General features: G+C 47.6%; 1 protein-coding gene across 5 annotated transcripts in view; it reads right to left on the reverse strand.

The window, feature by feature from the left end:
- The window catches only part of STAC (SH3 and cysteine rich domain), a 103,630-nt gene that overhangs the window by 53,005 nt on the left and 34,608 nt on the right, over positions 1–16,017 (reverse strand). For 3 of the 5 annotated variants that reach the window (XM_081247720.1, XM_081247718.1, XM_081247721.1), the window contains exon 2: positions 13,773–14,049. The exons of 1 other annotated variant lie outside the window; for it this stretch is intronic. In XM_081247720.1, coding sequence (XP_081103846.1) covers positions 13,773–14,049 — 277 coding nt within the window. The remainder of the gene's footprint in view (positions 1–13,772; positions 14,050–16,017) is intronic. One more of the 5 variants, XM_081247719.1, reaches the window with a different exon arrangement.

Consider the following 16,017-nt stretch of genomic DNA (forward strand, 5'->3'; position numbering starts at 1 on the left):
CCACCTTGACAGATTTCTCCTCCCTTCCTTGTGTCCTAGGCAGCGTTTTAATTTCTTGGTAGGCGGGACAAGGAGGAAATATATGAAGCACAGAGGGTCTCAGAAGAACATGGAAATATATATATTCAGAATCTATTGGCTATGATATTACTAAATAGCATCTAGCTGGAGACCTAGACCTTCAGAGAATGACTAAAAATGTAACAAAAGACGGCCTTGAATTATCATTCTCCCCTGTCTGGCCAGTTATTTATGCAGTGGAGGTACTCTCCTGTATTGTCATTTCTTTCCACTAAGGTATGATTTTAAAAGGCTCCTGAAATACAGATCTCTTCTTTGGGGCACAAATAACATCATTTCGCTGGAAATCATGTCTATGCTGTGATTCAAGAAATCACCAAAACATCTGCAAACATCATGATGGATAATAATTTAAGAGGGACAGTCTCTTTCCTTTGGCTACCATTTTTTTTTTCACAATTTTCCCCTCAAATTTGGCCATTTAAGACTTTGGTCAGTATTTTACTAGTGAAATAAACAGTTCACAGGAATGAAGTCCCTCATTTTCCTTCGTACACTGATAGGATAGCAGCAGGGTTTGACAAGCTGGGGAATTTTTATGCATATAAAGATTCTCTCGTCACCACCTGGTCCCTTTCTTATTCTCAATAATCATGAGATGTTTAAGGACAGGGTAGGATGCAGTGCCCATGTCTTCCTAATGTCAGCAGATGTGTACCTTAAGAAGAACAACTTTAGACACAGATGTGGAAGTATGGCTATCACTGAGATGAACCAGCCTCTAACAATTCCTTTGGGTGCCCGACTTCCCCAACTAGTCCCCCAAACAGGACTCAGATATTCTCCCATCAGTGATGTGGCTTTGGGACATCCCAGTCTGATGCTCTGGATGGGGGTGTGAGATGGGATGGCCTTGGAAGGCCAGTGAGAACATCACGAGGCCTGTTAAACCCACCCTCCCCAGTGGACACCGCAGCATCTGCATGGAAGGAGGCCCAGCAGGTCTTCATTTGAAAGAGTCAGGGGCTCCTCCTCACTTCTCCCAGTTTCTAGATAATTCTGGTCTCTTCTCCTTTGGTACCTCTCAGTCTCCTCACTTGAATTTATGAAGGTATTAGACATCAGCACGGGGCCGGTACACAGTTGGTGTTCAATGTTTGACGGATCCATGGCTGTTGAGATAGCCTGCAGTTCTACCTTCTTTTTTGTTGTTGTTGTTTTTTTTTCTGGTACGCAGGCCTCTCACTGTTGTGGCCTCTCCCGTTGCGGAGCACAGGCTCTGGATGCGCAGGCTCAGTGGCCATGGCTCACGGGCCCAGCCGCTCCGCGGCACGTGGGATCTTCCTGGACTGGGGCACGAACCCGTGTCCCCTGCATCGGCAGGCGGACTCTCAACCACTGCGCCACCAGGGAAGCCCCAGTTCTACCTTCTTTTTTTTTTTTTTTTTTTTTTTTTTTCTTTTTGCGGTATGCGGGCCTCTCACTGTTGTGGCCTCTCCCGTTGCGGAGCACAGGCTCCGGATGCGCAGGCCCAGTGGCCATGGCTCACGGGCCCAGCCGCTCCGCGGCATATGGGATCCTCCCAGACCGGGGCACGAACCCGTATCCCCTGCATCGGCAGGCGGACTCTCAACCACTGCGCCACCAGGGAGGCCCCTACCTTCTTAATTGTGAATATTTTTCTGTGTATAATAAAAATAATCATAACCATAATTCTCATAATAGTTATCAATGGTTGAGCAATCATTTATCTATTCATTCAACAGATTCATACTGAACACCTGTTACAGGATGGGTGCCAGACTTAGCGCTGAGGATGCTACCGTGAACACAACACACCACAGCCTCTGCCCTCAGGCGTTTACACCATCAGATTTGCCATTCACCTCGTCTACGTGACTGCCTTAATCACCTGTCTCCTTTGCTCCTTTCACAGTGTTGTAAGGGAACATGCATTTTAAAGAATTATATTATACTAAACAGAAGACAATTATAGACAGCATCTGCTTTTGGTTGACAATAAAATCCAAGACAATCAGATACTACCATAAAGGAGTCAAAAGAAGGAATAGGGACTTCCCTGGTGGTCCAGTGGTTAAGACTCCACGCTTCCATTGCAGGGGGTGAGGGTTTGATCCCTCGTTGGGGAACTAAGTTCCCACATGCCGAGTGGTTCAGGGGCCCAAAAAAAAAAAGAAGGAATAAAAAACCTGGAAGAATGCATGGGGAATACAGGACAGCAAAAAAAAAATAAAATTTCACAATCAAAATCCTTATTAGAAAAAGTGAAGGTTAGAACTGATAGTACAGATGATTTAATTACTATCATAGATCCTTGGATTTCATGGACTAAAGTAGAAGGTGAGGGGGCTTCCCTGGTGGCGCAGTGGCTGAGAGTCCGCCTGCCGATGCAGGGGACACGGGTTCGTGCCCCGGTCCGGGAAGATCCCACATGATGCGGAGCGGCTGGGCCTGTGAGCCATGGCCGCTGAGCCCGTGCATCCGGAGCCTGTGCTCCGCAATGGGAGAGGCCACAACAGTGAGAGGCCCGCGTACCACAAAAAACAAACAAAAACAAAGTAGAAGCTGAGAGTGTGCAACTAGCTTCAGTGAGAGCAGAATGGACAGGGGACCAAGCCGCAGAACAGGCTGAGGGACATTAAGTGGAAACCGCAGGAATTCCCGGATTGGACTCTGCTCACCATTCTGCCCCAATCTGCAAGAGATGCATTAGCCAAGCAAGGGGGCCCATGGCAATGTCCTTCCTTGTGCCTTTGGTACCATATCCTCTTGAAATATATTACTGGAAATATACTGAACAACTGAGAAACAAAAATAAGAGCTGAAGAATGGAGATGTTACGTAAGAATAGAGCTGGTGGTAAATACTAAAATCAGTTAAAACTGGAAATGTCTAAATCAATGTATAAATCTTGTTATAAAAGGTATGTATACCTTAAGATTTATTCTCAAATGTCTGAATTGCAAAACATTGGAAGAGCAATAAAAATATGGATTGGCAAAAGTGCCGTACTTAATTCGCAAAAACAAGAAGTGAAAATACTATTGCTGGCACGATGGGAGTTGGGATTAAAAGTTGGACAAGCTTATCTGCAATAATAGAGGAATAAAAATACCATATTTATTTTACTTTTTAATAACTTGAAAAATGTGGAATAAAGAGTGCTTTTTGAAAACCTCAGAGGTAATTGTTAGGAGAAGAATATATTATATATCTTTCAAACTCTGGAGGTTATAAAAGGAAACAACATATAAATCACACAACACACAAACACACACACACACACACACACACGAACTGGAAGGAAACAGGAAACATAGAATAGAAATCATATAGTACCAGCCAAAAGGAAGCCAAATATTTCACTCATAACAATGAATACTAATGCATAAATGTCTTCCATTTAAGAAGAAAAATTTAAGTTGGGAAAAAAAGAAATCTAAAATCCAATTATGCTTATTTTCAAAAGAAGCACTTAGATGACATGACAAAAAAGGTTTAAAGTTACAGGTAGATAAAGGCATATCAGGCAAGTATTAAAAAACTAAGGTAGAAGCATTATTATAACAGTGGGATTCATGACAGAAGTATTAAACAGGATAGGAAGCTGTTTTATTTGGCTATGGACATAATTCACAATGAAGGAATCCATGTTATGACCCTTTGTGCACTGAGTAACTTTACATGAAAATATGCAACACAAATGAGAAATACAGAGAAAGATGGCAGATGAGAAAATTGGCCTTCTGTGTCAAGCTTCCTTCTGGGCAGGCTGGAGACTTGACACACCAGGGGAATGGCTTGCAAAGGGATTAGGGAGTTTTCCATGTTCTTCTATTTCTGTTGGTTGGTATTTAAGGCAGGCGATTTTTCTCCCACTCACTCACTGCTCTTTTTAAAATACCCACTATGTGCCGGTGGGTGTTCTGCTGGCTGCCGTGGGAATAGGCACCTGCATTAGACCAGGTCATGCCTTCAAGGGGTAGGCTGTCTGAGAAATGACATGAAAGTTCAGAGAAAGTGGTCACCACAGGAACTGGTGCTGGCATGGATAGAGAAATGGGGCAGGAAGGAAGGGTGTCCCAGATCTTCCAGAAGGAAGAGCAAAAACGCTGGGGCACCGACAATGAGCTCAAAACACATTAGGACCGTTGCAGGGTAGCGTGGTGAGCAATCTGGTAACACGGGCAGTCCTCTCCAACTCCTATGGTCCTGTCTTCTGTTTTGGCAGCAGGTCAAGTGATACCATGCAGTCCCACGTGAGGTCCCAGAGCATAACACTAGCCCCTGACAGAAGCTGCTTCCACCTCTGTGTGAGGCTCTAACATACCTCCTTCCTTGGAGCCTACCAACATCCATTTCTGCTCAATCTTTGCTGGAAGGAATGTGGTTTACTTTTTCATTTAAGTCATTTTAAATGAGACAGAATGTATTTCTTAAAATTCATGGCAGGGCTTCCCTGGTGGCGCAGTGGTTGAGAGTCCGCCTGCCGATGCAGGGGACACGGGTTCGTGCCCCAGTCCGGGAAGATCCCGCATGCCGCGGAGCGGCTGGGCCCGTGAGCCATGGCCGCTGAGCCTGTGCGTCCGGAGCCTGTGCTCCGCAACGGGAGAGGCCACAACAGTGAGAGGCCCGCGTACCGCAAAAAACAAACAAACAAACAAACAAAAAACATGGCAGCAGGCATAAAATTTCAGGAAACTAATGGAAGACGCTAGCTGAAAAGTATTTTGTGCCCCTTTAGTTAAAAGGTGCTGAGTACAATGTTCTCTGAGAACATGGGATCTGAATTGAAGTCTTAATAACTCTTTAATGAACTTGCTTTTGCAGGCACTGTAAAGGCTTTCCAAATTGTGTCCATTAAAGAGAGACATGCCAAGTAGTGTTCAATGACGGCCGAGTGGAATTAGGGAAAAGAAAATCTTCAGGAGGGAGAACTCCGTTATTACCATTTGCTCCACTGCCTCTGTTCTCCACTGGTAACACTTGGTTGTCTTCAGGACAGCAGGACTTCAAAATGCTAACGTGTGCTGTGATTATACAAAGGGAGCGTAGTGTACAGCATTTTCCACATATTTTACTACTATTTTACTATAGAAAATCCTCCCTCCCCAAATCTACGCAGCCTACTTCTGGGATTACTTTTAGAAGCTCTTCCTTTTAGCATCTTGAACTCTGCCTCACTGTATCATCCATCACTGTGCACCTGGGACCCCGAGCAAGTTTAAACCCTCTTCCAGATGAGATCACTTCAGCTATTTGAAGACAATGACTGTGTTCCCCAAAGTCTTCTCCCAGCCAAGCATTGCCACCTCCTGCAAACATTCCTCAGCCGGCAGGGTCACTATCTCCCTACACTAGGTGTGCTCCAGTTTTATTTACTTTCACTTAAAACCCTGTCCCCAGAAGCAACGCAGTTCTCTCAAGGGGGCCAGATAAGCAAAGAATACAAAGAAATTACTTCTGTTGGACCAGGCATTACCTTGGTTGCCTTTTTGTCCCCTAGTAGAAAAGTAGCAGTTAACTTACTGCTACTTGTAAGCAATTAAGACTCCAGAGAGTAACAATCCCATAGGGCAAACCACTGAGGTCTAGGTACCACATTTTATGATGGACACATACCACAGCCCAAAGGGAAATATACATCTGAAATTTAAGAAAAAGATTCTAGAGAGCACTTGTATTTTCTTATTTATAAGCTGCACAGCTCCTAAAACAACTGTCCAGCTAAATGACTGATGGCATTTCAAGAGTTTTAATTCCATCCTGAGAATACATAGATTTTACATTTGCTTTTTAATATTCCCCTTGATTTCTGTTTGGCATTTCCCACCAAGAAACAACTTCAACGGTGAGTGAATATTTCCATTCAAGGTGTGGTTAATGTTTCAACGTTTATGGCTTTTTCAAGCAATCGGATGAGGTCCAAATAGGTCAGGAAACAACTAAATTACTGGTCATACAAAAGCATAGCAGAAAGTTCCGTGACTCAGTGTAATGTAATATTTCCTCTCTTTATATTATTCATTATAATGATAACACAGTGTTATAGGTACAACAATGCCAAGGTCCATCTGCATTTCAAATTCATTCCTAGTGGAGGATGTTTTTATATTGTGTCTTGTAGCATTAAAGTGCGTTTACAGAGATACTGATGCTGTTAGTGCCTCGCCTAGATTTTATTTATCGTACTGACACTGTGAGTATCGGCTCCAAATGGCTCACAGGGGCCCTTTTTCAGAGAATTGTTCTCAGCCAAATGGGATCCTCTTTGTCTGGGATGTCACACTCCCACTGCCCCCTGGGGGGCAGCCATGGCCAATGACTGAGCGACAGGAGTATACAAAGGCCAACACCCTGGTCTCAAGGTGGGGCTACTTGGCGATATGATAACATCTGTGTTCCAGAGCTCCCCCTGGGTGGGGTCATGTGACGTCAACTCCAGCTGAGACCACATCCTTGCTTGACTCCTTCCCCTGCCTGGTCCTGTTTCTCTGATTCCCCTTCTCCTGAGGGCTCTCCCCATAATAAACCACTTTCACTAGGATCTCTAACTCTGTCCTGTTTTAGGGATTTTTACCCAGGACAAAGCCATTATTGTTTTCCCCAGTGGTTGCTACTCGGACAGTTAGAAAGTAAATGATCCTTTGACTGCAGTGACTGTATGAGGAAACTTGACATGTTAGGCAATGAAATCCAGCCTTTTTGCTAAATATTTGTTTAGAAAATATGTGCCCATTTAATATGCTGTGTCTTCTAAGTGGCTGCCAACTAAAAACATTTAGCTAATTTAAAAATAGTTTTGGGGGCTTCCCTGGTGGCGCAGTGGTTGAGAATCTGCCTGCTAATGCAGGCGACACGGGTTCGAGCCCTGGTCTGGGAGGATCCCACATGCGGCGGAGCAACTAGGCCCGTGAGCCACAACTACTGAGCCTGCGCGTCTGGAGCCTGTGCTCCGCAACAAGAGAGGCCGCGACAGTGAGAGGCCCGCGCACCGCGATGAAGAGTGGCCCCCCACCTTGCCACAACTAGAGAAAGCCCTCGCACAGAAACGAAGACGCAACACAGTAAAAAAATAAATTAAAAAAAATAAAGTTTTGGAAACAAGGTGTCAGAATGGAGTCCCTCAGAAAAACCTCCTTAATTGACGGAGTGGACTCATGCACTGAGTTAGTTATGCTAATAGTACATATTGACTTGTTGGAGTCTTTGCAATTCCAATGAGATGCAGATTACTGCAAGGAAATTCAATGCTCTCCTGAAACGAGTCACTGTAGACAGATCGTTGTAAAGACAGAGTGCCCTAGATGGAATACATGTACTGGGTGCCCAGTGAGGACGTGTCTCCCACCCTAACTCCCACTGCCAAGGCCTAAAGATGGCAAGAGTGGATTGTTTTGGTGGAGGAAGTATTTTTCTTCTAAGCAAGTACAAGAGGATTCTCCTAGTCTAAGACTGGCTCTTGAATCCTGCTGACCCAAAGGCTTGGGCATCCAGCATTGGGGCTGGTGAACACACCTAACTGCTTATTTCTCTCATGTCTCCATGAAAGACTGGCTTGATCATCTTTGGCTTGCATAGGTGACCACATTTCTGGAAAGGAGGTGATCATAAAGGGTAGCCATGTCCTGGAGGCGGGGGGCATGCCACAGTGCCTGCTTAACCCAAGGGGCCTAAGGGCAGGGTCAGCAGCGGGGGAGCAATCTCAGGTGTCAAGTCTAAGGTCAAGGGCAATGCTGGCACTAGGGAATGAGGGAATGAGTGAAGGAGCCAAGGAAATTAGAAAGAGATGGGCAGGGAATGAGGCTGGGGTCCTGGTCTACTTTTACTGCCACTTTTTGGTGGCAAATGTTTAGGCTTTCCAGCTTTAAGGCCTAGGCAGCCAGGAGAGGCACACGTGAGACCCTGTAAACCCAACTCTGAGTGTCCGTTCCAACTTAGAAATCCTAGACAGCGAGGATGCCAGATTCCGTTTATTTTTATACAAATATCCATCAGCTAGAAACTGCACAAATGAGATTTGATTTTTCTTGGCCATCATTACATAACCTTTGGTTCTCAGTTGAGAGGAAAAAACCTGCTTTAATGTGTTCTCTGGAATGTCATTCTAAGGGGATAGTAGCAGGTGGTCTTTCCCCAGAATTTAGAAAATGAAGATGAGCTGAGGCTTAAAGAATACAAATCTTGGGCTTCCCTGGTGGCGCAGTGGTTGAGAGTCCGCCTGCCGATGCAGGGGACATGGGTTCATGCCCCAGTCCGGGAAGATCCCACATGCCACGGAGCGGCTGGGCCCGTGAGCCATGGCCGCTGAGCCTGCGCGTCCGGAGCTGTGCTCTGCAACGGGAGAGGCCACAACAGTGAGAGGCCCGCGTACCGCAAAAAAAAAATACAAATCTTCAGGTGATTATGTAGAGACAGGAGGTTAGGTTTGCGGAGTAAAGAAAAGGGGCAGATCCGCTGTGCTGTATCACAGATGACAAGCCCTGGGCAGTGTTTCGGGAGGGATGACGTCCATCAGCCTCTGCTTTACCTCACTCCTCTTCCTCTCCTCACCTCCCTCCTCTGCCTTTTCCCTCTCCCCGTTCCCTCCGGTCTCACATCACCTCTCTAATACCCTTCCCCCTTTCCTTGAAGGAGCCTACTATTTGGTTTACTTGGTTTTCATCTTTGAAAAGAGCAGTGTACCTTGTTGACTGTTTTTTCTCTTTCTTCTCTTTCTTTTTATGTTAAAAAGGCAGTTACATTATACATTGAATTCTGAGAAGAGAAAAGTATAGTGATATTCTCTTTAACACAAAGCATTTTTTTGGTGTGATTTTCAAAACAGAATCTTTCAAAATTGTCACTGTACTTGAGGTGTACCTGGAACCCTCTTTAGGGTAATGACTGTGACATTCCTCAGAGGTGAACTCATTTCCATTAGTTGTTTTAAAAAGACACAGGCTGTCGGTCTTTTCACACTCAGTCATGAGACTGAAAATAGAGACTCATCATCACCTATTTAAGGGTTATGAATAGCACTGCCTTGAAAAGGACCGGTGGAAATCTGTGTGGAAATTGAAAATGATGCATCCAATTCCGAAGTTAGGTAGGCAGACACAAAAATGAAGTTGGAGGCCAAATTGCCTCAGAGTTCTGAGCACAAGACATGAGACCCCTCCCTGCCATGGTAATGGTCAGATGCCAGGCATCACTTCCAGATGCAGAAGGGACGTGGAAGGTAGTTTAGCACTAAGACTTAGTAGTGTCTCCCAACAAAAAAGGCTCCATAGTGCAGAGGCCATCCTAAGCCCAGTGGTAGGCTGGATTATTAACATTCTTCACTCTGTCCTTTGCAGGTGGCTTTGCTATCCCTGCTACTGGGGGCAGAGTGCACTTCTCCATCCCTGGACATGGGTTTGACCCACATCCCGGTGGAGTACCCACAGAAGTGACAGTTGGGTTCCTCCAACCCAAGGCCCTAGGAAACTCTGTATGCTTCCACTTGTCCTTGCCATTAGAAGGACATGGCATGGGCAGCCCACGGGTCCAAGGAAAGGGTAAGAGATAAGGAAGAGAGAGAGGACGCAATAATTGAGCTGAGTTTGGATCAGCCAAACCCTAGGTGATCTGAAGATGCTGAGTAAGAGTAAAAGAAAGCTGTTTTGAGCACACTGGAGTTTTAGAGTAGCTGTGATACGGCAATTTTTCGGAAATCCTTGACTGACACAAAGCACTCTTCCTAAATGTGGCCTGTTGGAAGGAAGAACATGAATAACAATAGTGACTAGAAAATGAGAGTGTGAATAGATAATGGTTTTCTGAGGATGAGGACAGGCCTGTGTGTATGGTTGCAAAAGTGGCTGATGTTGCTCCCCATTTTGAATAAACACCCCCCCAGACACACCCTCCCCCCGCCAACTGGGTCTTGGCCAAAGGTGAAGGACACCACGGAACCCTGCCTTCCCGGCTACACTGGAAACCACTGATATTTCCACATTCAACGATGACAGACATTGGTCTCTTTGGGAAGCAGCAGAGTCTCATTTCAAAGAACATCGGATAATTAAGTAGGGGAAGATCTTCAAGACGACCTACACCTGGGAGAAGTTAAACTACTTGCTACTCATAAGGCAGGCCCTTCAATTACCGGTCAAGTGCCTCAGTTAAATGGTTATATTCTCCCTGAAATTTGTCTTTTAACTTTACCCCTTGCTCCCAACCCTTCCCTCTAAAGGCACAGAGAGTAAGTCTCTTGACTTTTCCAATATGGTATTTTAAAACACAGTTGCACATCCAAGGTCTTTTCCACACCAAACTCCCAGGGTTTCCTCACAATCTTATTTTGGCACACCACTCACCATTCTGATCACTCTCTTCTAGACACCTGCTTGCTTGTTCATATCCCTCACAGAATGGGAAATGCAGAATCAGAGGCAATCTTTAAGGTGTATGTAAAACACTGCTGTGTAGATGAGGGACTAATTATTTTGTTACCATGACATTATGTTTTTAATTATTTATGCCTATAAAGTGTCAAAAAATTTTTTTTGTTACACTAATTTGGTTTACCCTCTAAATAGCTTTCTCTTCCTTAGGAAAATGACTATTTCCTTGTTTAATAATAATGATAATGATATCAGTTCCAAGCACCTTCCTCTACTGAGGTCTATTAGATGCCTGGTACTTCCCTTCTGCCAGTTCATTAATCCACACAAAACCCTGAGGGTGGTATTATCATCTCCACATAAAATGAGGACACAGGTTCAAAGAAGGCAAGTCACTGGCATGAGGTCACACAGCTGCACGGGGCTCTAATCCAGGCTGTCTGGTTCTACACGCATGGTCTTTCTACCATCCTCACTCCCTCATCTCATTTCATCCGGGAAGGGAAGGGGCTAATTGTTTCATGGGAATAGCCAGGAGCAAAACATGGATCAGCGCTCTCCCCATTCTGTGTACCATATGGAAAGGTACCTCTCTGCCCACTTCAAAGTAAGATGGCCTCTCACCCTGTGACATCACAAAGCCTTTGGCTGGAAAACAAGCATCACATGACTGGCATCAGAGACAGGATGGAAAGGAATCAACAGAGGCCAGTCTTGTGATCTTCAACTAAGGTTTTCTTCTATTGCCATGGTGGACACTGCTGATGCCCTGCCCAGATACCCTGTACTGGGTAGGTATAGGCAGAACAATGGCCTCCCAAAGATGTCCATGTCCTAATCCCCAGAACTGGTGAGTAGTTATGTTACGTGGCAAGGGGAACTCAAGGGTGCAAATGGAAGTAAGGCTGCTAATCAGGTGACCTTGAGATGGGAAGGTTATCCTGGTTTACCCAGGTAGGTCCAGTGTAATCACAAGAATCCTTAGGAAAGGGGGAGAGTCAGGACCAAAGGGATGGTGGTGTGAGAAAGACGTGACCTGCCACTGCCATGCTTCATTGCACTGAAGATAAAAAGGGGTCACAAGCCAAGGTGTGGGCAGCCTCTAGAAGCTGGAAAAGACAAGAACGTGGATTCTCCCCTAGAGCCTCCAGAAAGGAATGCAGCTCTGTGGACACGTTGATTTTAGCCCAGTGAGACTCATTGTGGACTTCTGATCTCCAGAACTATAAGATAATAAATCTGTGTGGTTTTAAGCTACCAAGTTTGTGGTTCGTTATAGCAGCAAAACCTTACTAATAACACTGGTGGTATGTGTGCCGGCTGCTCATGGCCCACAGCTGCCCCTTTCTTCAGAAAATTGCCATCGGCAGAACATGAGCCACTTTACTCAGGGGTTTGAAATGACCTCCATCATGGGAGGAGGAGGGAAGCCCACTGATACCAAAGGCTGGCCTCAAGGAAGGACCAACTGGTGAAACTCATGCTCCAGACTCCTGCAGGATCCACCTAACACCACTTCCTAGTTTAGTTCCTCCCCTTCTCCATCCACTTCCCTCTCTCCCTCTTGTCCTGAGAGCACCCTCTCAATAAGTTACGTGCACTTGAGTCCCCATGTCAGGCTCTGCTTCTAGGGAATCCGACCTGAGACAACTGTCATACTCAGAAGAGGTGCTGGGCCGTGGGAAATGGGTACTGAAGGGGAAACGGGGGGCTGGGAAGGGTGGGTTTCAGGGTTGAGGAGCTGGAAGGTGAGATGAACGACATATCAGGCCCACACTGGGCCCTGGCTCCCAGCTTGGGAAACAGGCTCTTGATCTTTTTTTTTTTTTTTTTGTGGTACGTAGGCCTCTCACTGTTGTGGCCTCTCCCGTTGCGGAGCACAGGCTCCGGACGCGCAGGCCTATCGGCCACGGCTCACGGGCCCAGCCGCTCCGCGGCATGTGGGATCTTCCCGGACCGGGGCACGAACCCATGTCCCCTACATCGGCAGGTGGACTCTCAACCACTGCGCCACCAGGGAAGCCCCATGGCTCTTGATCTTAAAGTGTTCTTCCCTGAAGCCTTCACGGCCAAGCCCAGCGCTGCAGCATCCAGGCCGTAAGTGAGCAGGAGGTAAGGCGTGGGCCTGGCATTGGGACCCCACGTGGGGAAGGCCTGTCTCTCACACCTGTTACCCTCTCAGTGGCTGTCCAGGCACTCTAGGCTTTGCTTGGCTTCATATCTGCAGGATCAGCACCGTCTCAAGAAGACAGTCCCCATCTCGGTCAGCCTTGCATCGTTTGATTTCCAGCCTCATTTCCTCTCTTAATTCCAGCCTCCTGCCCTTCAACTTCTCCTAGGGTGGGTACATCCTAACTGCCCCTTGAGAGCACACATGGGCGTCTCCTTCCCCCTTCTCTCGTTTTGCAGTGACCTGTCAATCACCAGGACACACTGCTGTTCTTGAAACAACGGGTTTCAATTCACTCTAAGTTCCACCCGAAGTACCTTTATGGTTTCCTCCATCTGTTTGGTCACTGGGTTTCCACCATGGGACAGACAGAAGAGTGTTAACTGCACAATTTCTGTGCGCCTGGCTCTCAATGGCTCAGGTCTTCCTTCTAGCTGGGACGTTTTATAGGTCATTCTCTTCATCTGGGCACAACCCCCAAGACACTCAGGCTATCACCATTTCTCTGAGGTACCAGGAGTGAGTCCTTTCCGGGTCCAGAGTTGTAATCACCAGTCCAACCGAATCCCCTGTCCTGCTTGGGTCAGTGCCTCCCTGAGGTCTCCTGCCTTCCACAGCTGCCTGTCTCTGTCACTCACCTGTAGCTCACCAAGCCACAGACCCCCTGCCCAGGCGATCCCAGATAGACACGGCCACGCGTACTGGAGAGGACCCTGCAACGCGTCACTCAGATCTCCCTGCAGAAAAGAGGCGTTCGAACCCCAACTGCCCGGCACCTTGATTGCCTCCCACGGATTCCCTCTCCCTTCACTGCCCTTAGCTAAAAAGAACTGCTCTGTTCAAGATTTTGCCCCCTCCCCAGGGGCTGCCCGTACCCAGTGAGAGGTGATGCAGGGGTACAAAGTCCCAGACCTCTGGCCTCAACGCGAGATGACTGTACGGGGCTTGAGAGCTCCCCGGGGATCGGCTGGGAGCTTTCTTCCATCTGTACCACAACCCAGCGTCTCCCTCTGCCCAGCCCTGCTTCCCTTACCTGTTGACACATACCGTTACCCCAAACGCTCCCAAACAACCCTCCTGCATATCAGACAGGCTCAGAGTCTGTCCACGGGGACCTGGACTCAGGTACACCCCTCTCACCTGGCTTTGCAGGGATGCAGGGACCTGGACTCAGAGGCAGAGGGACGGCTTACCCACGATCATGTGGTTGCAGACATCACAGAAAGTGGGCTTCTTGAAGATGTGCTCCTGAAAGGCGTGGGCCTTGCCGCCACCTGGGTACAGGCCGGCCCTGGTGACTGTGGATGTCAGGCATCCGGGGCCAGGGAGCAGGCTGGAGCTGGGGCTGACCTCCGAAAGCATGTCTGCCTGCAGTTTCACATCGCTGTCGGTTCGCTGGAAGAAGTTGTCAGCACTTTTGCTCCGTAAACTCTTGGTCTTGAAAGAAAGTGATCGTTTTAGTCTCTGGAGCTGCAATGCAATGACAGAACAGACTTACGATCAATCATGCAGACTCCTGCTGTGGGGCTGAGGCCTGCTCCATGGACTGCTCTGTTCCTACGGACTTCCTCAGCCCCTGGGGAGGCTCACAGATGTCCCTGAGGGAGGGGGGTGATGTCAGCAGCCCCTATTCCACTGCCTGCCCCTCCTCTCTGCCTCCCTGCCCTCCCACCCACGTGTTGTCAAAATATCCCACTGCTTTGGACACCATTTGCCTTTTGAATTGGAATCACTGGAAATATTAATTGTATGAACTCCTGGGCTCAAAGGCTGGGTCCCTCATGCTGGGGTCTCTGCTGGTCTTTCTCTGCTGTGGTCCCTTGGCAGCCATCTGTCTGTTCACACAGCAAAGCAGAGGAGGCCACTGTCTGACTCGGAATTAATCTGGCTAAAGTATCACAGAACACAAGCCGGAACTTCTCAAGCCTGCTTGGGTCCAAAGCAGTGTGTGTGCGTGTGCGTGTGCGTGTGTTTGAGGAGGGCACGGTGTGAAATTATCCATTTGACTTTCTCTGCTCCTCCCTGTGCCCTGCCTCTCGGTTTTGGTCATGGCAAACTAGACCACTTCTCCTTTGCCTTTGGGACCCATGGAGTGGAAGCACACAGGGCTGGAGGAATCCTAACTTGGTTTGGTCCAGTCTGCACCTCCAATCTAGTTTTCACATGGCAGCCGGAAGGGTCTTTTGGAAACAAGATGTGAGCCTGTTGTTTAAAATCCTTCACAGAGTTCCCTTTGTTCTTTATAAATTTAAAGAAAAGCTCCTTGCCATGGGCTCCAGGGACTGGTAGATTCTGGATCCCAATGACAGCTCACACCACTGTATTTTGCTCTGCCCATCCCAGCCACAGTGGCCTTTTAAGTCTCTGGCATTTATTATGCTTTTTTTTTTTTTTCCTGCGGTACGCGGGCCTCTCACTGTTGCGGCCTCTCCCGTTGCGGAGCACAGGCTCCAGACGCGCAGGCTCAGCGGCCATGGCTCATGGGCCCAGCCGCTCCGCGGCATGTGGGATCTTCCGGGACCAGGGCGTGAACCCGTGTCCCCTGCTTCGGCAGGCGGACTCCCAACCACTGCGCCACCAGGGAAGCCCCATTATGCTTTTTAATCACCAGCCCTTAGCGCATAGTTTCCCCTCTCCCCAGATAAAAGAAATGAACCACTTAGCAGCTGCATGACCTGTAGTAGGTCACTTCACCTTTAAGGCAGTTTTCCTTTTGTGATTGAATATCCATGCCTGTTGCCTGGAATTAATGTCTAAGCCCCAAAGATGTAGACAAAAAAGTGCTCATCACACTATTCTAATAAAGGCCTCCATCAAGTGTGGTCAGACACCCCTACTGGACACACAAGATGTCTTGATCTGGCCTTGCCGAGTCTAGCCACCTAATCTAGCCATCAGCCCCCCAACTTCTCCCACAGAAGATCAGGAAGATGTGGTGGTCTTAGTGCTTGGGGTGGATGCCACAGTTCTCTACCCTTCCCCTTCCCATGCCCCTCTGCAAGGTGACCTCACAGCTCCTCCCATCAAAGCTGGAGTTCCTCGAATCTTGTTGGTTTGGGGAATTTGACCAACAGCAGGCGGCAGAGCAACTTTAAGCCACTTCCAAGCCCAAATCTCAAGATGCCCTGTATGCTCCTGTCTGCCCTCTTGGAAACCTGCCAAACTGCCATATGCACAAACCTGATACAGCCTGAAGGACGATGAGAGACACACAGTCCAGAAGCCCCCGTCACTCGAGTGACACCCCCAAACCAGAGCCACCCTGCTCCCTGCAGGGAATCAAGGAGCGTAGATGAGACCAGTAGAACTGCCCAGCTGAGTCCTGCTCAAACTGTCAACCCATAGAATCATCAACTAAAGAGATGGCTGGTGTTTTGAACCATTAAGTTGAGTATCTATTGTGTGTACACAGCAATACAGTGCTGTTCTCCCCACCTT

Source organism: Mesoplodon bidens (assembly GCF_964165515.1).
Source record: "Mesoplodon bidens genome assembly, chromosome: 10".
NCBI classification, from domain to species: domain Eukaryota; kingdom Metazoa; phylum Chordata; class Mammalia; order Artiodactyla; family Ziphiidae; genus Mesoplodon; species Mesoplodon bidens.